The sequence below is a fragment of the Euleptes europaea genome, chromosome 11, assembly GCF_029931775.1.
Source record: "Euleptes europaea isolate rEulEur1 chromosome 11, rEulEur1.hap1, whole genome shotgun sequence".
Lineage (NCBI taxonomy): Eukaryota > Metazoa > Chordata > Lepidosauria > Squamata > Sphaerodactylidae > Euleptes > Euleptes europaea.
The window spans coordinates 60,618,988-60,641,750 of NC_079322.1; the positions used below are offsets into that span (position 1 = coordinate 60,618,988).

A 22,763-nucleotide genomic window follows, 5' to 3' on the forward strand; every position below is an offset into this window, starting at 1 on the left:
ACAGGAAATAAACCTCCCGTCCTTTTGCCCTAACCCATCAAATTCTAAAGAACGATCCTGGCATAAGCTGGATGTGCGTAGGGCTCTTCGCATTTACATAGAAAGAACACAGGATTTCCGTTTATCAGACTTCTTGTTTATTGGAATTAGCAACCCAAGGAAGGGAATGCGGATGTCGGCTTCGGCTGTCAGCAGAACCCTTAGACTTTGCATTGTTCAGGCCTACAAGGCCTCTGGAATCTCTGTTCCGGAAGGTATTACAGCGCACTCTTTACGTAGCGCGGCTACCTCGGCGGCCTTTGACCATCAAGCCCCAGTTGAGGAGATATGTAGGGCTGCTACCTGGTCGTCAGTTTCTACGTTTGTAAAGCACTATAAGGTAAACACATGGTCCTCGGCCCAGGCTGCCTTTGGTCGTAGGGTCTTGCAGCATGTAGTGGAATAGGGTGCCTTTCCCACCCATTTGGGAGCTCCTGGAGCTCCCGCAAATCCAAGACGCTGGAGCCTCAGTAGGAGAATGGAGCATTGTTTACTCACCGTGAATGCTCCTTCTCTCCTGAGGCAAAGGCGTCTTGCCCGCCGGGCACAGTTGATTTTTGGTTTCATCGCTATGTGTGTTGGTCATGTTGTTGTTATCAAGGAGCTTCATTCGTTCCTGTCTGTTAGTAGCTTTGCAAGTTTGAACTGAGATATTGCAGGCTATTTCCCGCCAAGGGGCAGACAGGAAGTTCAAGATCTTGGTCCTGCCTACCCGGATGATGCAAGGAAATAACCCGCAAATCCAAGACGCCTTCGCCTCAGGAGAGAAGGAGCATTCACGGTGAGTAAACAATGCTCCATTTGTGACTGGAGAGAGAAACTTTGGATGTATATGAGGATGGCCAAATTAACAGAATTCCTACATGGAAAAGATATGGAAGAATTTAAAAAAACTTGGGCAAAGGCCGTCACATATTGGGATAAACTGGCAAAAATGGATTTTACTACTTTAGTGAGTTATAGAAACAAGTCTCATTATCTTTCTATTTTACTGTTAATAATGTAATTGTTAAAACTGTTTAGACACTTCTTCGGAAGTCTGGTGATGGGTCACTTTAAGGTGGGTAGAGGGTCAAAAGGGTATTTTTGTTTTTTGAACTTTATAACTTTATAATGATGAATGTATTAACTAGAGCATACAATTGATACTCTTTTGTATTTTCTTTTTATTATTGTATTTGTTTTGTTTTGTTATAAAATATATATATATATACCGTATATAAAAAGAAGTCTGGCTGCTGCAGCAAGTGGAAAAAGCGGCTTAAAAGCCCCATTGAAAACAGCGATGCTGCGCCAGCAAAAAGCTGGTGCAACACTGCTGTTTAAGGGGATGTTCCCGGGCTGAAAGGGTTAGGAAGTTGCCTACCGGCAGCTCCGCACTCCAGAATGCCCCAGGAGCGCCTCCTGGGACACCGGCACAAGGACTTGTGCCAGGAAGACGCTGGCACAAGGCCAAGCTGGCGTCCAAGGGCTACGCTGCTGCAGCCCTCCAGGGGGGCCAGTGCAAGTGTCACAGACGCCATCATAGGGGTTACATCACTTCCTAAGGAGATTCGGCCCCCAGCCTCAAGAATGGTCTGTTAATTTGAAAATTGTTCTAGTCTTCACCAAACTTTTGAGGGAAAGATGTTGATTATGATTGTGTGGTTGTGTGTGTTCTGCAATCACATTGGAAGAAGAATTTGAAAATACCTCACTTTGAAAGGTATAGCTGTACAGATTGCAAAGACAATGTCAACATGCAAGAGAATTTAGTTACAGAGGAGTTTGGCCTTTCCCTTAAATACATGATGCAATATAAGCATATTTTAATAAATGCAAGTTTAACTTGTTAAAGATGTCTTGCACCAACAATACTTTTTTCATTACTTGTAATAATATACCAGAGCCAGACTAGCTTTTTTCCCGACCCCCAGTGAGCCCTTTATTTGCATCCCCACTGTTGGTCAACTAAGATTGATTCAAGCTTTGCAGTCTTGGTTTTTGAGTTGTTACATAGTTATAGTTTCCCCTGAGTTTACAGGACTAACACTTGGACTAAAAATTACACTTCTAAGATGTGAACTAAAATTAGGTTGGATTTTTAAAAATCCTAATTTACCAGTACAGTCTGTTTCAAAGTATACTGAAAAATAAGAACACACCTCATCAGACTGGGTCACTGTTTTCAGTGGACTCAGACTGGAGTAATGCTGCATAGGATTGCACTGTAAGTAGCCTACCGCAAACAATGTTAGACTTTATGTTAGACTTTAATGATCTAGATTTAAACAATAAGGTTAAATATATCACTGCTGATTCTGTTGTGTCCTAGACTAAGGGTCTCTTGAACTACCACTATTGAGCCATTGAGATTGCCATAGATGTGGGATGGAAAACGTATCTGCAAATTGCTGGCGCTTTGTTTTTCCATGGTAAATTTTTAATTTCTAAAAAAAATCATTTTTTCATATGTTTAATGAACGTGTGACATTGCCAGCAAGATATTAGGCAAATTCAACTTTTTCAAAGTTTTTCAAGTTGTTATTCCTAGGAATAGTGTGGGAGTACATGAGTATTTGTTGACTTGTTAATGGGAGATAGAGGGATAAAACTACAAATACTGTAATAAAGAGCAGGTCAAATCAGAATGTAAGTAACATTCTTATTTGTATATCTCCTCTCACATGGTGGAAGGGATATTGCAACCACCAATCTGATGTGGAATTAATAAGTGATGCTATGCAAGAGTCACAGTGAAACTTCCCATGGGCCTCCATGGAAGAGTAAAATTCTGTTAAAATAGATGAGAGGACTACCACATATCATACACTATTCTTTGCGCTAAAATTAGTGTAACAGCTTTCAGAACCTTTTAATTTTTTTCTTTAAGTTTAAATGAGGCAAATGTAGCATATACTATACCGCTTTTAAAAATTTACAGGTGTTAGTCCAGTGACTGATTTAGATTTAGATTTTATTTATTAATACGGCAAAGCCATTAAAATATTCAAGGTAGAATTAAAAGATACAGTATCTAAAACTATAGGATATATAATTCTTACATAGATAAATAAATTAGCTAAAAACCTCATATTAACATAACATGCTCCATTTTAGGTTAGATTGCCAAGCCCCTGCTTTATCTGACAAATCTTGTATGTTGTAGCACAGAATTAAGCTACTTGTATTGGAGAGTATACATTTCTGGTACTGGTTTAATGTTTGATGCTTCTTGGTAGGAACAAAAGTAAAAGTCATCCTATCCGCCGTTAATCATGATGACTTGTCAGCAAGACTTGATTGAATGAGAGGTAAATTCCACTTACCTTGATTATGTTTAAAAAGGTTCTTAGTAGTGCCAACATAGGCTTGACTTCTGGGCAAGTGGAGTTTTTGTTAGCGATGTAAAATTTCTGGAAATTTTGAATCCATGGTGGTTTTTCCTTTTTTCCTTTGATGGGGGAAAGAAGGGGGGGATGGCAGAAATTACTCAATAGAGTAGGCAGATTAAGGTTTAGGTCCGGGATCTCAAAACTGCTTTGGCCCGTTGAGTGCGGCTCTCCAAACTTGGTTCGGAGCCCCTGCTCTTGCGCCCACTGAGCTGCGGAGCCAGCGCTCCTGAGAGAGAGAGCTGGCGAGCAGGTGCTCTGTCTTTCCCCCCCCCCCCCACACACACCATGGAGAATGGCCGGGTCCCCCTTTCCCTTGCCCTCAATGGTTGGGAGGCTAAAGCCTCCCCTCCCGCCGCGCGATTGCTGGGCGGGTGGCTCGGTGGTTCCTGCCCCCCCCCCGCCTATCAGCTGTTGGGCAGGGCGGGCTTCCTTTGGTACACCTGGCCTCCGGCTGAGTCCCATTGGGAGGCCGTGTCTACCCACTGGCTTTCTTGGCAGTAGACCTGGACTCCGAGGAGGGGAAAAAAGTTCCCCTTCAGAGGCCAGATCTACCAATTGGCTTCTATGGGCCTCCGGAGGCCAGGTCTACTGCCAAGAAAGCCAATGGGTAGACCTGGCCTCCCAATGGGACTCAGCCGGAGGCCAGGTCTACCAATAGGCTTTTATGGCGGTAGACCAGGCCTCCAGACGAGGACTCCGGACGGGGAGGGGGAAATGGCAGGGACTTACAATTTAATTTTTATCAATAAATAAGATCACTATTAAGTATGATATCAAGTTTTATTCAGTGTACCTATAGTTTAATTAAGACTTAAAACTTTAATTAAAGTTTATTAAGTTAATAAACAGTGTACCTACCTATATAGTTTAAGTTTAAGAAATTTGGCTCTCAAAAGAAATCTCAATCGTTGTACTGTTGATATTTGGCTCTTCTGACTAATTAGTTTGCCGACCCCTAGTTTAGGTTATCTTTTGATTCTAACTTGACTCATTCATTTAGCTGATGTCTGTCAGTAAACATGGAACTAGGTTTGTTCCAGAAAGTACGTCAATGAATGTTTTCCATTTCCTATGTATAGGAAATAGTTTGGTAATGCTTTTCTGACAATAACAGTGGTTCTGAAGTTTCTGCAATTATGTTAACTGTATTTTTCTACCAACTGTGTTGTGCTCTAGCCTCATTCTCTACAAAGTGGGAACCAGCAACTCCAAAACAATTTGTAGTAGCGCGTCAGTTGCTGTAGGGTTGCTTTCTACCATGGAGGGTGAGGAATAGACTAATTCAGTCACTTGAATTGAATTTACCTTTGGTTATGGCATCATTTTTCTTATTCCTTTTTCTTTAGTATTCACCTCAGAATTGTTTCCTAGCTTGCTTCTTGTTTTGAATACTCCTTCTGAAGGTGGTCTGTTTTGTTATTGATAGTGGCAACTAGACACAGCTTTAATTTTTGGATTTGGTTATGTCAAGTGAATGCTTGAAAATCATTCTATATAATGCATTCCAACCAATTTTGCTACCACTGATGCCAAGTAGTTGCTGTTTCCTGTGTCCAACCACACAGTCAAGAGAACTTAAGGGTCATTAAGTATCCTTCAGGGGGAGCAGTGATTGCCACCAGCCCCCCCCCCGCCCCGTTCCTTTGCGACCAGTTTTTTGCCATTCCTTTGCCGCTCTCCCAAGTCCTCTGTAGTGTTGTTCCTATGGGGTCAGCAGAATAGCATATGGGAGGCTGCAGTGAGAGTGCAGAATTGGCAGAAATTGCTGCCTCCTCTTAGGAAAACTGAAGTGCCTTTTTGGTATGTGATTGGATGCAGGCTAACACAGGGGTGTCAAACATAAGGCCTGTGAGCCAGATCCGGCCCCTTGAGAGCTCTTATCTGGCCCACAAGCCAGCTGAGGTAGCCACACACACGCCACTCTCAATCTGGGCTGGCAAGGCAAGGCCCGACCAAGTGACATTCATGTCATATCTGGCCCTCATAACAATTGAGTTCAATGTCGCTGGGCTAACATATTTGGAGTGATACACAGTTGCTGTCACTTTCAGTGGGATACGAAAGCACACTCAGATATACCTTGGTAATATGAGCATAGGCTATTCATGGGGAAATGAGTCACTACTTTTAAATTGTAAAAGTTACAATTTAAGCACCTAAATTCCACCCCCCCCCCAATAAACCTAGGGTTGGATTGAAACCAGCTCAACTCTGCTACCTCTTCCTGGTTGCTTCTCAACTCTCCCTTGCAGTGGTATCCTTCTGCACCTCCTGATCATGGGTCGCTTGAATACAGTATGAGGCACGAGGAGTTGTTGCCAAAAAGGAAATTTTGCTCCTCTCCATACACGCGCACTTGGATCCTGCTTTGCCTTTCTCCTGCCCCCACCCTGAGCATCAGAAGAACTTTGATTTATAATGCATTAAAATAATGTGAATAACCATTGGAATTTGATCTCTTAAATGTATTGGTGTTCAGTAGCTATCGTTGTTTATGCTTGAGTGGACAGCAGTTAGTGTCCTAACTGGAACAGAATCTTAAGGAGTGTACTCTTCCAAGTAATAGTAAATGAGAAGTTACATATAGCTAATGCTTAATTAGCATCTTGCTCTTTGTTTGAATGGCAGACTGTTCAAACTTGTTTCCTGAGCAAGCAAGCAACGCCAGGTTGGGTGTAGTTCCTTATGTGAGAGAGCTGCAAAATTGCTGTCCAGTAAACACTGCTGCCTCCACCTTTTTTGCTCTTATGTACTGGTGCTTGTTGAAACTTTTCCTGATAAGGTGCCTTTTCAAGGACTTGACTTCAGTGCATGATAAAACTGACTTAAATCAAGATCAGCGATTGCCGTGAAAATAGACTGATTTGTCATTGGTTCATATCAAGTTTCCTATTTATATTTCAGAGACTTGCTAAACTTAAGGTAGCACTGGATAACTTTTAAACATTGTTGTACAGTTAAATCCTTGGACAATCTAGGAGGGTGGACCTGAACTATAATTTTAGACATAACTTTTTCTACATTAGAAAATCACCATGATATATTTAACAGCTTACTCTTATTATGAATCTAACCACATTAGGATGCTAGCTGGGAGTTTATTTTGGACACAGAATAACTTACATTGAAATAAAGAGAAAATACTTTTCTGTTTGCTTCTATATGTACATATACAAGGACACAAAGGGAAGACATTTTCTTTTTTTCTTTTTTTTTTTCTTTATGTCTTTAGGGGGTACAGGAAAGGAAAAAAGGAAAGGGGTAAATGTTAACATTGTAAAAACAATACAGTATTGTAAAATGATTTCTGAATAAAATATAGTTACAAAATGGCTTTGGTTTGTTGTTCTTGCATCATGATAGTCTTTTATATTTTAAAAATTCTTATTCTTGTTTGACAGTTATTTAAGATAGAAAGTATACAACAGAGTATTATAATATTTTAGCATAGATTATTCATGTTAGTTGCATTTCATATATGTATAAAAAGATGCCCACTTTTCCTGAAATTGCTTGGTAGATTCACTGAGTTTGAAATTTAATTCGTCAGTCATTTTAGCCATTGCTGCATATTCCAGAAGTTTTTCTTTCCAATCATCTATTTCAGGTGTGTGGGTTTGTTTCCATGTTCTTGCTAGGATTGTTCTGGCAGCTGTTGTGGCATATTTAAAAACGTCATGCAATTTTTGAGGTAAATTTGACGGTACTATACTGAGTAAATAAAATTTTGGATTGAATGTAAACTTCATATCTAACATCAATTGTAGTTCGTGATGAACTCTTTTCCAGTATAGTTGTAGCTTTGGACACGTCCACCAAACATGAAAATAAGAACCGTCTGATTCTTGACATTTCCAACATGCACCTTTTTCCCCTGGAGTTGTCATTTGGGAAAGCATATTAGGAGTCAGGTACCATCTGTAGAAGGTCTTGTACCAATTTTCTTTCACTTCTTGGGTGACTGTGTATTTCAATTCGGAGGAGCAAAGTTTTTCCCATGAGTCCATATTAATCATTTCTCTGAGATTTTGCATCCACTTTATCATGTTTATTTTCACTTGTTCTTCTTCTGTGTCGTATTTCAAGAGAAGTTTATATATTTTTCCTAGTATGTGTGAATCATTTTTAGATATTAACTGCTCAAATTCGGTTAGTTCACGGAATGGTTGTGGATATAAGCAGTCTTTTTGTAAATTGGATCTCAGTTATAAAAAAGTTAACCAATTCAACTTTTGAAATTTTTCTTGAAGTTTAATCATATCCTTGATTTCTCCCGTAGGCTCTATCATGTCATTGTAGGTAAAATGAACACCCGGTTTTAGTTTAACATTATCATGATAAGCTTCAGTTGGTGACATTATAGATGGTGGAGAAGGACTTATTCTCTTTTTGTATCTTTTCCAGACTCTCAATAACACTGTTTTGACATCGCAATCTTCTTGTACTTTATCTTTTTGAATTTTTGATTTAGGGTCCCACAAAACTTTATGAAAACCCTGTCCCAAGTCCGCCCGTTCTAGAGTAACATGCCGACTTTTAGGTTGTTTTATCCATTCGGTTATCCAAGATAAGCAGGCTGCATGGTAGTATAATTTAATATTGGGCATTGCCAGCCCTCCTCTTTTCTTTTCATCTTGAAGGACTTTGAATCTTACTCTCGGTTTTTTTCCGTTCCAGACAAATAGGTTGATTTGTTTTTGCCAATTATCTAATATCCTTTCGGGGATGTCAATCGGCAAAAATTGAAATAAAAAATTTAGTCTAGGAAGAACGTTCATCTTTATCGTCGATATCCTTCCTAACCATGAAATGTTCATCTTTGACCATAGACTCAAATCTTTTTCTATTTCTTCCCAGATTTTCAAGTAGTTTAACCTTAGAAGGGAAGACATTTTCTTGCAGACCAGTGTCCTAACTTTCTATGAACTTCTCATATATATGAAAATGTATAGCAGTTAAAAGCATAACATAAAAATTAGTTCAGCCAGATGTTTTTAGCAGAATATCGTGGTGAAATATACTATGCTGTAGGGGCAGGGAGACCAGTCACTAGCAGTTTGCCAGCCCCTGTGCTCTTAATATAATGTGTGATTTATGTTGGCCATACAGGCTAGGTTTTGGCCTTGTAACCCTCATGGATGACCTCTGGATCCATCTTGATAAGGGTGGGTCAGCGCTGCTGCTTATATTGGATTTGTCTTCTGTGTTTGATACTGTTAACCATTCCATCTGATCAGCCGCCTGGCCTCCTTGGGGGTTTGTGATACTGCCCTTGCATGGTTTACCTCCATCCTTCAGGGACTTAGTCATAGACTAGCCATTGGGGATGAGTGTTCGACCAGGCGCAACCCCTAGCTTGTGGGGTTCCTCGGGTTGATCCTATCCCTGATGTTATTTAATATTGGTATGTGCCCTCTTGCAGAGCTTGTCAGTACCAATGTGCTGATGACACCCAGCTGTTCCTCCTGCTGGAAACCTGAGGCAGATCTCTTGTCCCTGTCCCCAGGGCATGGATGCTGTGGTTGGGTCGTTGAGACTGAGCTGTCTGAAGCTAAATCCAGCAAAAGCAGAAGTTATATGGCTGGGAAGTGCTGGGTTGTTGTGTGGGGGAGGCTACAGCTGTTGGCTCTTGATGGGTTTCAGCTATTGGTGGTGGATTTTGTGAAGAGCCTGGGGGGTTGGTTGGATGTCTTTCTCAACCTGGAAAAACAGGTGTCTTCAGTGGTGAGGTTGGCATTTTTCTATCTTCGTCAGCTTGTCCCCCTTTCTGTCTCAGTTTGACGTGGCCATGGTGATACATGCCACAGTCACCTCCAGGATGGACTGTTGCAACTTGCTCTGCACAGGGCTGCCCTTGAGGCTACTTCTGAAACTTCAGGTTATATAGAATGCGGTTGCTAGGCTGTTGACCAATACATCGTGGTCATCTCATATTCAGCCTGTACTCGAGCATCTGCACAGGTTGCCTATTGGGTTCCAAGTCAAGTTCAAGGGTCTGGTTCTTACCTTTAAACCCCTAAATGGTCTGGGACCTTCATACCTTCGGGACCGCCTCTCCCTATATGTCCCCCCAAGAACGTTTTGTTCTTCATGTGGTTTACTGGTAGTGCCTGGCCCACAGGTGGCTTGACTGTCCTCAGCGAGGGCAAGAGCTTTTTTGTTAGCTCCCCCTGCCTGGTGGAATTCTCTGCCAGATGACATTTTTCTAGGTTCCATAGGGCCTGTAAGATGGAGTTGTTCCGCCAGGCAGGGGGAGTTTGTGGAGGATGATTGAGGCCAATTTTCCACCTTATCAGCAGTGCTGCCTGGTGTTGGCAGCGGTCTGGGATGTAGGTTGCCGGGTGCCAATTGATGAATTTAATTTTGATGGTTGTTACTATCTTACTATCTTGTATTTTTAAGATTTTGTATGTTTTACTGTTTGATCATTGAACTGTTGTGAGCAACCCCAATCCCTGTGATCCAGGGGAGTGGTGGGGTATAAATCTAAAATAAAGTAAAGGCGGGAGAATCGTCCCTCCTGCTATTAGTCTTTCTGCTAGTGGAGGTCTTTCTTATGCAAGATGCTTGGTTAGTGAGTGAGGCAAAAGGGGTGATCTGCCTGCCTGCCTGCCTCCTTCATGATCCAGCTTTGTATGAGTTCTTCTCCATGTAGATTTCCCACTTCTCTTTTTAGTACCCAGAAGGTTGCTGGAAGTGCTCAAAATTTGCTTCTGCCAGAGCCTAGTACTGGGCAGGGCTTGGAATCCAGCCCAATAAGTGTAACTTTTGCTTTAATGTGTATGTATTCAGTATTATTTTGAAAATAGGGTGTATCTTTAAAATGAAGACATTCTTATTTTTGGTCATCTATTTTTGTCTAGCCTGCTTTAGTGTATTGGTCAAGCGACAGTCACCAGGAAATGTGCTGTTGTTACATTTTCTGCCTTGAAAACATTACATTAATGCTGCTCAGTGTTCCTTTCAGAACTGAAAGAGAATGTCTGATAAGTTTGAAAATGCTGAGTTGGCAAATTAGTGTATAACGTAGTTCTGTAAAAATAAAAAGCAAGTCCATTTAGTCTCATAGTTGGATGAAACATGTGCCTCTTAAATAGCTGGACCACGTGTTCAATCAGATATAGTTAACCTTATCTGTGTCACAAGAAATAGTTAGCATTTGGGAGGGCATGAGCTTCTTATGGGTAAATAGGCTTGAATGTACTAGGTATCACCACGGGGAGGGGGGGGGCTTTGTTGTCCCCTATTTTGTCCCCTATTTGTTGTCCCCTATTTACTGGGGGAGATGTTTCTAGCCCTTGATATGCCTTCCCTCCTTTTATGTTAGAGAAATCATCTTGGAAATATTTCGTGTTCTCAGGATCTAGCCCTCCTGTTAGATGTCAGTCATTTGAATCAAGTAGCGAGTGTCTTGTTTTGGCACTATCTGTTGTTGTTTAGGAAAACAACAGTTTAGTAATGGATTATTCTGTTGCAGTGGTCAGACTTCATGTCAGATGTTAAGCTCTAGGAATGTTTGGGCTGTTGATACTTGTAGTCTGGGTTGATTTTACTTGATACTCCATCTTTCTCTTGGAGCTCTTCTGTCCTGCAACCATGTCTATCTCATTTCTGGAGTGGCTGGTAATGTGGAGTCCTTTTTATCCTATCTGTGAGTTTCTTGTGTCCTTCACAAGTTCGAATTTGGAAAGAACTAGTAAAAAATATGGATCTAAAGTCCTTTGTAATTCCTTTGACTTGCGCTGACTCATAGATCTATTGCATAGGAGAATTGGTCAGTTGCTCAAGCATTTATTTTTTTAAAAAATTATATTTATTCAATAAAATTAACATCAGCAAAACCAAAAAAAACATATAGCAGTCTTCATAATTTAAAATGCAATATATATATGTAAACTTAAGAAAACACACCCTGAATTTCTATATTACAGCTTCACTGTTTAATCCTCTATAACAGGGGTCGGCAAACTCATTAGTCAAAAGAGCCAAATATCAACAGTACAACGATTGAGATTTCTTTTGAGAGCCAAATTTCTTAAACTTAAACTATATAGGTAGGTACACTGTTTATTAACTTAATACACTTCAATTAAAGTTTTAAGTCTTAATTAAACTATAGGTACACTGAATAAAACTTGATATCATACTTAATAGTGATCTTATTTATTGATAAAAATTAAATTGTAAGTCCCTGCCATTTCCCTCTCCCCATCCGGAGTCCTCATCTGGTCTACCGCCATAAAAGCCTATTGGTAGGCCTGGCCTCCGGCTGAGTCCCATTGGGAGGCCGGGTCTACCCATTGGCTTTTTTGGCAGTAGACCTAGACTCCGAAGAGGGGAAAAAGTCCCCCTTCAGAGGCCAGGTCTACCAATTGGCTTCTATGGGCCTCCATAGGTCTAGTGCCAAGAAAGCCAGTGGGTAGACACGGCCTCCCAATGGGACTCAGCCGGAGGCCAGGTGTACCAAAGGAAGCCCGCCCCGCCCAACAGCTGATAGGCGGGGCGGCAGGAACCTCCGAGCCGCCCGCCAAGCAATTGCGCGGCTAGAGGGGAGGGGAGGCTTTAGCCTCCCAACCATTGAGGGCAAGGGAAAGGGGGACCTGGCCATTCTTCATGGCGGGGGTGGGTGGGAGAGACAGCGCGCCCGCTCGCCTGCTCTCTCGCGCTTGCTCTCTCTCAGGTGCGCCGGCTCCGCAGCTCGGCTGCCGGCGCGAGCAGGCGCGAGAGCAGGGGCTCCGAACCAAGTTCGGAGAGCCGCACTCAACTGGCCAAAGAACCGCATGCGGCTCGGGAGCCACAGTTTGCAGAACCCTGCTCTATAAAATAGCTAGACTGTCATCGCAGAAAGTTGTCCTTCCCCACCCTCGATTATAAGATTTTCCATTTTATTTACAGTTCGTAACCATAGCTCGTCTAGGTTCGTTGTATCACCATTTTTCTGATATGTTGTTAACTTAATTAATACATATATTTCTTTTACTTTAACCAACCATTCCTCTATCTTTGGAGGAGTTTTTTGTTTCCAATGTCTGGCAAAAGTCATTCTAGCAGCAGTTTTCATGTGTAACCCCATACATCGTTTATCTTTAGTTAGGTTAGGGGCTAAATTTAACAAAAGTATCTCAGGTTTACAGGGGATATCAATCTCCATTCCAACAGATAGATTTGTCAGTCCAGAATGTTATAGCTCTTTCACACTTCCACCACATATGAATGAAGTCTGCTTTTTTTTATCGCAGTACCAGCAACTATCGTTCATTGATTTGTAGATTTTACTTTTTCTAATTGGAGTTAAATGCCACATATATACCATCTTAATTAGATTTTCTCTTATTTACAAGCTAACTGAGAAATCCAATCCCTTTGAAAAAATATATTCCCATTCTTGATCGCTCAGTGGTTTATCTAAATAAATGTTCCATTTGTCCCTATAGCCTAATGTTGAATTTAAATTTTCTTTTACTAAAATTGCATATATTTTTGAAGTTGAAACTTTATCTTGAAGCATTAATTTCTCAAACTCAGATTTTTCTCTAATTTCAGTTAGTTCTTTTTCTTTTAAATTATTCCAGTACTTTTTCATTTGTAAATATTCTATAAAGGTAATATTAACTTCTTATCCAAATTTTTTTCTAGAGGTTCTAAATTATTATTATTTTTAATCCAATAATGATAATCATTCTGTTTATGTATCTTTATTCTGCGAGGGAGTTCGAATTCTGGATTCTCGGCTAAAATGTTCCAAAGGAAGGAAGACAGTGGGGAAATATCTGGAGCTAGTTTCTCTCTTAATACATCCCATTGTTTTAGAATGGTGTTAATGCAGTTATTATCTTTATTATAAAAAAAATTCCTATCATTTTTTTTACCCATGGCCATCTATTTAGCGGAAATTTAACAAAATCTTGTTCAATTTTAATATAAGGTTCCTTTTCATTGTTTACTACCCATGATTTTAACCACTTTATCCTAGCTACCTGATAATATACTAGAAAATTTGGCATTCCTATCCCACCTTTGCCTTTAAGTTCATATAGATTGCTATTTCTGAATCTGTTTTTTTATTCTGCCAAATAAATCTATTACAGATATTTTGCCATTCTTCAGTCATAGTTAATCAAGCATTTATTATTATTATTCTAATAAAGATACTTTTATCATTACCAAAGCATGATATTTGTGCTAAATTTAAAAAAGTGTTACTTTGAAACTGTGGAAAAATGAATGAATTATTATGATAAGTCTTTTTAATACATATAAAAGGTTCACTGACAAGTATTTTTTTTCTCTTATACTGGAATACCATGATTGGTTTAGTTAGAAAATAACATAGGTAAAACAGCAATGGTTTAAGAAACACTGTTTTAAAAGGCAGTTGTGCTTACAGTATGCCGATTTTTCCGTCAGCATTCATGTTGGCCAGTCCTTCGCAGAAGCTTTACAGAGCAGATGGCCAGATGATGTAGAGGGAGTGCTCCCTGGAGCAAGAAATATGGAGCCATAGGCATATTTACCATTGCCTGCCTATATTCCTGTTTGGAGATGCCTGCTGTTACAACAGGTGGCCGGTTAGAGAAGCTTTGCTGCTAGGTTTGCCACTGGTGGCTTAGGGGCCAAGCAGCCCTCCTACTCTTGCTAACAAATGTCACCATAATTAAAAAGGTAAGCTGCCACCTGCTAAACAGTGACATTTTGGATTACTTGACTATATACAGTTAGTTGACTGATGTGCTCAGCCCATTCATTTGACCCCTGATAATTTACTTACGAATAGTAAAGAAGGTTGATTTAGTGTTGGGCTCATATTCTGACCTGGATGGCCCAGGCTGGCCCAATCATGTCAGATCTGAGAAACTAAGCAGGGTGGGCTCTGGTTAGTACTTGGATGGGAGACCACCAAGGAAGTCCAGGGTTGCTACCTGGAGGCAGGCAGTGGCTAACCACCTCTGAATGTCTGTTTCCTTGATAACCCAATGGGGCTGTGACTTGATGGCTGTGACTTGATTGCACTTCCTCCACCACCACCACCAGTTGCTCATCCAGTTTACCTGATCAGGCAAGCAGAGACTTTTTAAATGTCAAGTCATTTAAAAATGCCTCACTAACTATCTCACATGGCAAGACTCAGGTCACAAGCAGAAATTATTTCATTGCCATAGGCACAGAGGAGGTTGGGGCCAAGCTGCAGGTCTCTCTCAGCTCTGGTTGGAACTTTTATTCCTAAAGGCCATAGAAAAGACATAAAGAATTGAGAATTACATCTTTATTATGATTTTTTGTCTTATTTCATGAATATCCTTGCATCTCATGCCATGTGTTAACATATTTAAAGTTGCAAGGTTTAAATCAATAACTTTCAGCATTTTAGCGTCAGCACTCAATCTGTACTTTAAATTTTTTAATAAGTATGCCCATCTTCCTCCTGAAGTTTTGGTTTATTCTGCTGCTAGTTTTGCTTCTGTTTTTTCAATTTAAACTTAATATCAAAAAAGAAAATTGAGATGCCGTGACCTACCTAGGGGCACATTAAGTAAAAAAATCCTAACTTTAAATATATACTGGTGGTCTGAACTGGCAGTGACTGGCCAGGAAAGAGATCTTGGGATCATGGTGGATATCTCAAATGTTGGCTGTGTACAACAGCAGAGAACAAGGCAACCTAAAGCACAAGAGAGTTGTGAACTGCTGCACACTAAACTATTTTAACACATTTCACTCATTCTAAAAGAGAAATTTTCTTTCCCAATGATGTTTTTCAGTGCTTCTCCAAACTTCCCATTTTTTTTCAATTGGAAAAATCAAAAAGTCCTGGAAGGGTTTTTTTCCTCCAAATTTTTCTGGTCCTTCACATCACCTGATAATGTTGGTGTGCAGACTAAGAAAAGCACTTTACTTAAAGAACAGTTTATTTTTGGAATTCACTTTCACAAGGTGTAGTTATGGCTACTAAAGTAGCTGGTTCTAAAAGGGGATTAGAGAAATTCGTGGATGATAAGTCCGTAGCCTGTACCAGAAAGGGAAGGAAGAAAAGTTAGAAGGGCTTCTTAATTTGATTCCTCTCTTTAATCTTTATCACTGCTACCAGGTGGAATTTTTTTTCCTTATTTGCTGCCTTTACCCAGTATCCTTTCCTTTATGATCTTAAAATGGAGAGGCTTTAGACATGGGGTGTGAAACAAAGTCATGAGCCTAGGGTGCTTATGCAGGTCATTTTTACTAAAAATTGTTCTGTGTGGGAGTGTCAGCCTCTTACTATAAGCTTCATGTCCTGAAATGTAATGGCTAGATATAAAAACATCTCCCTTCCAGCCTTTCTAGCAATAAGTATTACTTGGCTACACATTTGCAGAATCTCAGTTTTCTTAGGTAGTATGAGAGTAGCTCAATCACTCTTGAATATGTAATAATCACTGCTGATATGTGTTGAGTTTTTTTGTAGGAGAGAGATGGAAACTTCCCATTTTCAGATTCCTGTGGTAATCTATGTATCTTGGAGTATGTGAGCCCTATCTCTTGTTTTTGTGTGGTGTGAAATTGTCTTAACAATCTTGGCATATTCTAGAGTTCTCCATTTTGAGGTTACGGTGCTCAAATGACTTATTCTCTTTCTGGTAATATGTCTCACATAGGCACAGAACTGTAAATTTAAAAGAAGTTTAAGCCATAGAACAGACTTATTTTTGGGTTATGTAATCATTGTTTGGAAACAATTGAAAATCGTTGTTTTGAGAACGATTGAAATATGTGAAATATCCTCGTCAGAATTAAACTAGCACTACTACTTAAATAACATTAAATACATTCTGCATACCTAGAAGATAAAATCGCACTATGAAATCAACAGTATATATGTTTTTGATTATATGTTTTAATTACAAGTATACCCAGTATTGACGCTATAAGAGGCTGTACCCTAAGGTACCAGATCTGACCTTGATATATTTTCTTTGGATCTAGGAACCAGGCTTGTTCTTCACCTGCCCAGTGATATCACAAGGCCATGCCCTACATAGTCATGATAATAAATTTTGGATTGTCCTCTCTCCTTTCAATTTTTTAAAATTCACCAAATTCAGATTGGATATCTGCTGTCTGGAGTCTGAATTTGACCTCTTAAAATGTAAACCCCACAATCAGTTTGCCAAGGTCTTTATGTCAGATTTGGGACACAAAAATGCCAGAAATTGGTCAGTCACTTAAGCAACTTATCTCTGACACAAACAAAATTGATTTACTTCCAGGAGCCACAGAAAAGTTCCAGGCCTGTGGATGTGAATTTGTCACTAGATTTCCCCCTTTCCAGATAAAAGTTTTTGTCTGAAGAGGGCTCATATCCAGGTCTGCTTCAAGAGCAACTTGTCATCCAGCGGCTACCTTCTCCAAGGCAAATGACTTTTTATAGGCTCATAGGTCAATAATTGAGACCAAGCTGCACTACCAAGTATCCAGTTGGTGGTCCCTGCTTCCCTGTACCTCCAAGCCCCAGCAGCCCTTCCCATGTGCCCCCCATCTTAGCCCTCTGTCTCCCTGCTCAAAAGGGAAACCCTGCCTTATCCTGAGACGTGCAGCCTCTTGAGTGCCTCTTGAGTGCTAACAACTCACACCAACCAGTAACAGCAGTGGCAGTGTCCACTGAGCATATCTGCCTCAGCTGTCACCAGCTGTCACCCATCATCTTTCATCCCTTCCTATCTTGAGCCCAAGGCACTGTGATTCAGAGGAGAAATCACTGGATGAATGTAACCAGCTTGAATAAAAAGGGGAGGGAGAGTCCACTTTGACTACCTGAAAGCTGTGTTGGGGATCATGGGACCTGCATGGACAAAAGCCACATGGAACTGAGATTGTTGTAAGAAAGGGAATTGAGCAAGATTGAGTGAAAAAGCTGGCTGGATCCTCCCCATTGCCTCCCCCAGCTGAAGCCAAAAGGCAGTAGTTGCCATAGCAACTGTAACATCTCTGCCTCCAATTTCTTCCAGGCCAAAGTCTAGAAGTGGATTCAGATATACTGGGCATCACACTGAAATTCCCAGGTAACATGGCAGCCCGATGCCTGGGATTTGTCAAGCCCTAGCCGAAGTATTTTTCTACCATTTGGAAAAATATGTTTAAAAAACGGATATATGTCATTATAATATTAGTTTTTATCATCTGTGCTTGGAAGTACAGAATTCCTGTTTTTTAGATAAGTCAAAAATCATAATACAACTAATTTGTTTGCATTTCAGCCAAAGCAGCTCGCAAAAATGCCAAATTATAATGAAAACAGGCAGATCCTGGCCTTGTCCTGATGGAACAGTCTTTGCATTAAGACCCGAAGAGCACGTGTTTCTGGCCCTGCTCATGCTTGAAGCAAGATGGCCCAGATGGATCTCAGTTGCTGCTAGCTTGCTGCCAGCAAAATTCCCTCACCTCACCTCCACCAGATCTTCTGTCACTTTCCCCTCCTAAACATTTGGAGATACAGTTAACACTTTGCAGTTGCATAATCTTATACAGTACATGGAAGCAACTACGGATGGACCTGGCTATCTACATTAATTAAACTTTCCCAATTCCAATTCCGTCTCAGTAAATAACATACTTTTGTAAATTTTTTATATATATTTTTCTATTTATATCCCGCCCTCCATCCCCAGCCTAGACCAGGCTCAGCATGGCTCAAGTTTATTTCTCTAATTAGAGTTTGAAGGATCAGAGTTGGATGCTGTGGAAACTTAGCTTTTGCTTTATGGAAAATGGAGTTTGCATGAAAACATTTCAGCCCTTTCCATATGTTTTCAAATAATCATCAGTCTTATTTCACTTGACTTGGAACTTGGACAAATAGCAAGAGGAGCTATACTGTATGAACCTTGGTGCTGTGTTGCAGGAACAATATGCACCAACTATCTGTAGGTTTTGTTTTTTGAAATACAGAATTTTCTCTAGAGTATTTGAGAGTACTTGTCCAACATCATGTTTTAAGGGTATTACTTATTCAATACACTAGGCAAGTGCTGCAGAGAGATTATCTCTGACTTCTGGAGATTAACATTTTGCAACATTGTGAGTAGTCTGTGGGAAACATTTTAAAGTATTGCTTTTAAAAGTTATTATTATTTCCAAAAGTCAATAAATTGTCTTCATTCCCCCCCAAATTTCCTATAGTTTAAGCTTTAGTCTTGATTTTAGGTTTTTTAAAAACAAAATTCTCCCCTAACATTTCTGCATTCTCCCTTCTTCTTGGACCTCCAAATCTAAACATAAAATCTCTGCTTTCTGAGGTGAGAGGAAAGTGCCGAAACTGGTCACTGAGTCCTGACAGAGAGATGGATGTCCACTGTTCTGATTTGTGTATTAACAAGACACTTTTGAGTGCTGAAATGTAGCATGTGCCCTGAGTTATGTGGAAGTACCTGATTCTGGAAACCTTGTAAACGAGCAGCATCAGTTTACATAAAACACTTGTGGCTTAATCTGAATAGAGTTACTTCAAAATCTACTGAGTAAATTCCTGCATGCTACTGTGAAACTTGTAGAGCCAAAGCCCTGTACTTAGATTGCTTTCTTTCTATGCACAAATCAAATACGTGTACTTAATTCTACTTGTTTTGGAAGTTCAGTGCCTGCATCTCTTCACTGAAGTGGGGGTGAACAGATACCGCAAGAATACAAAGCAGAATTTTAGCTATATATTGCTATATCCAGTGCTTCAAAATGAATTAACTATGTAATTTTTAATGAAAAAAATTAATACAGACCTTCGATTGTGTTTTCTAGGGACCAGTTACTCTCCACAAGAAAATTCTCATAACCACAGTGCTCTTCATAGCTCAAATTCACATTCTTCTAATCCTAGCAATAATCCAAGCAAAACATCTGATGCGGTATGTACTGATAATGAACTCTACCTAAATTGTGTGTTAATATTTTATTAGATAAATATTTTCTTTTCCAAAAACGAGAGGCAAATCTGAATAGAAACTGGTAGGACAAACTGTTGAGTATTCCTGGGAATTTCTGCTCAGATTGAGCTCACCCTTTGAGCTCAGAACAAATTTTGCAAACAATGTTCATATGTAACTCATCTGTGCCTATTGTTTTGACCTCAGCATTGGGGTTTTGGGGAGACTTGAGTTTTTTGGAAGGAGTAGTCTGGTTGCAGATTCAAAGTATGGGGGATGAAACATGACCAAGAACCATGAGGGGAAAACAGATACACATTTTGGGCCACTGAGACTTAATATTTTACTGGGATTTTGTATCAGATCATAGGATTGAACACTCTTAACCCACCTTTGGTTTCTGTTTTGTTTCGTAACCTGGGGGCATCCCAGATACCTTTAAAAAATTCTCACTCCAGGTTCTGAAATTGAGTTTCTGTTTAATTAGGGTTCATGACAAACTAAGTAGTGAGTGAAGGGAATAGAAGGGGAAATTGCTGTGTCTGTTTGGGACACAGAATGCACAACCCTGTACGCCCAATTCCACAGCTAACATTTTGTTTGAGAAGCCCAAGTATTTGCATGTAAATGAGGGATGTCATTGCTAAATAAAAGCTGCTTTGTTTGAAAGTGAATCTACTGAATTTGTCAGGAATATATGCTGTTTCAATTGAAATTTATATTTGAGAAGATGGAATTGCTACAGTGTATTGTTCATTCTGTTGTTGTTTTTTCTCTTTCAAGCCCTATGATTCTGCAGATGATTGGTCTGAGCACATTAGTTCTTCTGGTAAAAAATACTACTATAACTGCCGGACAGAAGTTTCACAGTGGGAAAAACCAAAAGAATGGCTTGAAAGGTAAGTGCCTACAATGTATTAGATGTATAATTCTGAATTGTATACGTAATACGATTTTTAATTGTTCACTTTTTGTTTCCAGAGAACAGAGGCAAAAAGAAGCAAGCAAAATGTCTGTCAACAGTTTTCCAAAAGACAGGGATTACAGAAGAGAGGTGATGCAGGCGACCACTGCGAGTGGGTTTGCTAGTGGAAGTATGTGTGCTAATAAAATATTTTTGTGCCAATCCATTTTCAGTGCTCTTTCAGTGCTGCCATTTTCAAGGAATACTAAGCTTTATGTGTGTGTCTGCTTTCAGATACTGAGCAGAACTGTTTGATTTGTGTGTAGGCACTGCTGTAATTCCTGTGGTTTATATCATGAACATTAATTGCATGAGCCCTGGAATCTCTTGTCTGTATATCAGATTTTTCCCAAATAGCAGGTCTCGCACGGAATCATAAACTACTTTTTTTAAACCTTGCTTTGTTCAGCACTTTGATATGTGACACAGGGTGGTTAAGCAATTTGAGTGGCTTTTTCTAGCAAGGAACAGGTTAAAATTTATGTTACTTCTTACTGTGATGTGAAGCTGAATCCTGAGGCATGTTCAGTCTTCTTGAGAACCAAGCTTTATTTATTGATTGGATACTAACAGGTTTCTGCTGGTAGAAGTAGACTGTTCCTCATAGCTCCTTTTGACCCCTGAAAAGGCTAAGCTGGTAGTTTGAGGATTTGTGTTGTGTGTGTGTGTGTGTGTGTGTGTGTGTGTGTGTGTGTGTGTGTGTGTGCTTCAGTGAGTTTATCACCCATCTTCCTTCTTGCAAAACTGGCGATGTCCAACTCTGTGTGTATATGGTTACACTTTATTCATTTTAAGAAATGCCAAGTTTAGTAATTATAGAGTATTGCTTTTTGTATTTTTATGGAAGTCCTGAATAATTACAATATTACCAGTGTTAGAGTATTCTGTAGATTTTCATTTTAAGAAAACTCACCCAGATGTGACTTTCCTGCATTAATATTAATATTGATAGGATTTGTTAGGAATAAAATTGTACAGATTTTTTTCAGAGTAAAACTCGATAATATGTGCATGTCAGTATTACGGCTCTAACTTGGTCCTTTCTGTTTCTCATTGCAACATTGTGAATGACAACAAAAGTGGAGGAGAAGCATTCCAGTGATGCCGCTAACATGCTCCCACAGAATATTTTGTCTCAGACAAGCAGACACAATGACAGAGACTACAGACTGCCAAGAACAGAGACTCACTGTAGTTCTAACCCTGTACAACATCCCATCAAAACAGTGGTTCACCCATCTGCTACCCCAAGTTCTGTACCTCCTAGTCCATTTTCTCTACAATCTGACCACCAGCCAAAGAAATCATTTGATGCAAATGGAGCATCTTCCTTATCAAAACTGCCTACGCCCACTTCTTCCACCCCTTCTCAGAAAACAGAAAGAAAAGGTTTATCAGGTAAAACCATGCTCATGTTACTTCATCTTTCATGGTATTGTTTCTATTGATGCAAAATCTAATTTTTAATCTGTAGTCTGTACTATCCAGAAGGCAGAAGATGTTATTAACCATTAATTTTTAATACTTTTTCTATTTCAAAACATATAGCAGTACAGTTCACATGATGTATCCAGGTATTGAATTGTTTTTCTTTGCTTCATCAGAATGAGCATTTCAACAAATTTTAGTTTCTTGGGCATTAAAAGATTCCCTGGCTGCTGCAAGGCTAAAAATCCCCTTTGAAAAAGTGAAAATGGGGGAAATTGCCCCATTGAAAACAGTGATGCTGTGCCAAGAAAAACCTGGCGCAGCAATGCTGTTGCTGGAGGGGCTTAGGAAGCTGGCTACAGTCAACTCCGCCCCTGGGAACACCCCCCCCCCCCATTTCGGTGTCGCATTTCTCTTCTGGGATTTAGGTCCCAGAGAGGCTGTGGCTTCGGAGGAGCACTGTGTAGCTCCGTGGCGCCCAGGCGCTGACGGAACTGCCCCCCCGTGTAAGAGCCTCTTATTCCGTGATAAGAGGGTCCTTCTGGCGGTGGGGTCATACCGCCTCCACTCCTGTTTCAGGCCAGTCCTCAGGAATGGGGTGTTAGTGTGCAGAAAATGCAGATAAATTCAAAGAAAATGAAGGCATAGCTCTGTGGCAAAAATAAAATTGGTCTTGTGGCACCTTTAAAATTGTATGTATTTATTGTGCATTTTGTAAAGCATGCACAGTTGGTGTGGCAAAAATTTTCTTTGCTGTTTTTGATTCTTAAATATTTTCTTGGTGCATTGCCTTTGGGTTGTTAAACCTGAATAAAGTGAAAATATGCCACAATAAGTCTGTTATTGTTTAAGGTGCTGCAAGGCTCCATTCTGTATTGGGGGAGAATGACATTCAGTGTTTAACTACTGTATTTACTAGTTGCTCCATCTCAAGGTGGATATTCTGAAAAAAATTAAAGAAGAAAAACTTGAAATGTTTGGTTGATCATGGAGCTTTAGAGGTTGTGGTTTCTTGTTTAGAAAAAATATATCTGAGGAAAATGATGAAGACATATAAAGGTGTGTAGAGAT

At 40.0% G+C, this 22,763-nt stretch overlaps 1 protein-coding gene across 1 annotated transcript in view; it reads left to right on the plus strand.

Moving 5' to 3' along the window:
* WAC (WW domain containing adaptor with coiled-coil) overlaps nt 1-22,763 on the plus strand; it is a 61,832-nt gene that overhangs the window by 20,050 nt on the left and 19,019 nt on the right. The window contains exons 4-7 of the mRNA XM_056857977.1: nt 19,176-19,282; nt 20,084-20,199; nt 20,282-20,394; nt 21,345-21,662. Of these exons, the coding sequence (XP_056713955.1) occupies nt 19,176-19,282; nt 20,084-20,199; nt 20,282-20,394; nt 21,345-21,662 (654 nt within the window). The remainder of the gene's footprint in view (nt 1-19,175; nt 19,283-20,083; nt 20,200-20,281; nt 20,395-21,344; nt 21,663-22,763) is intronic.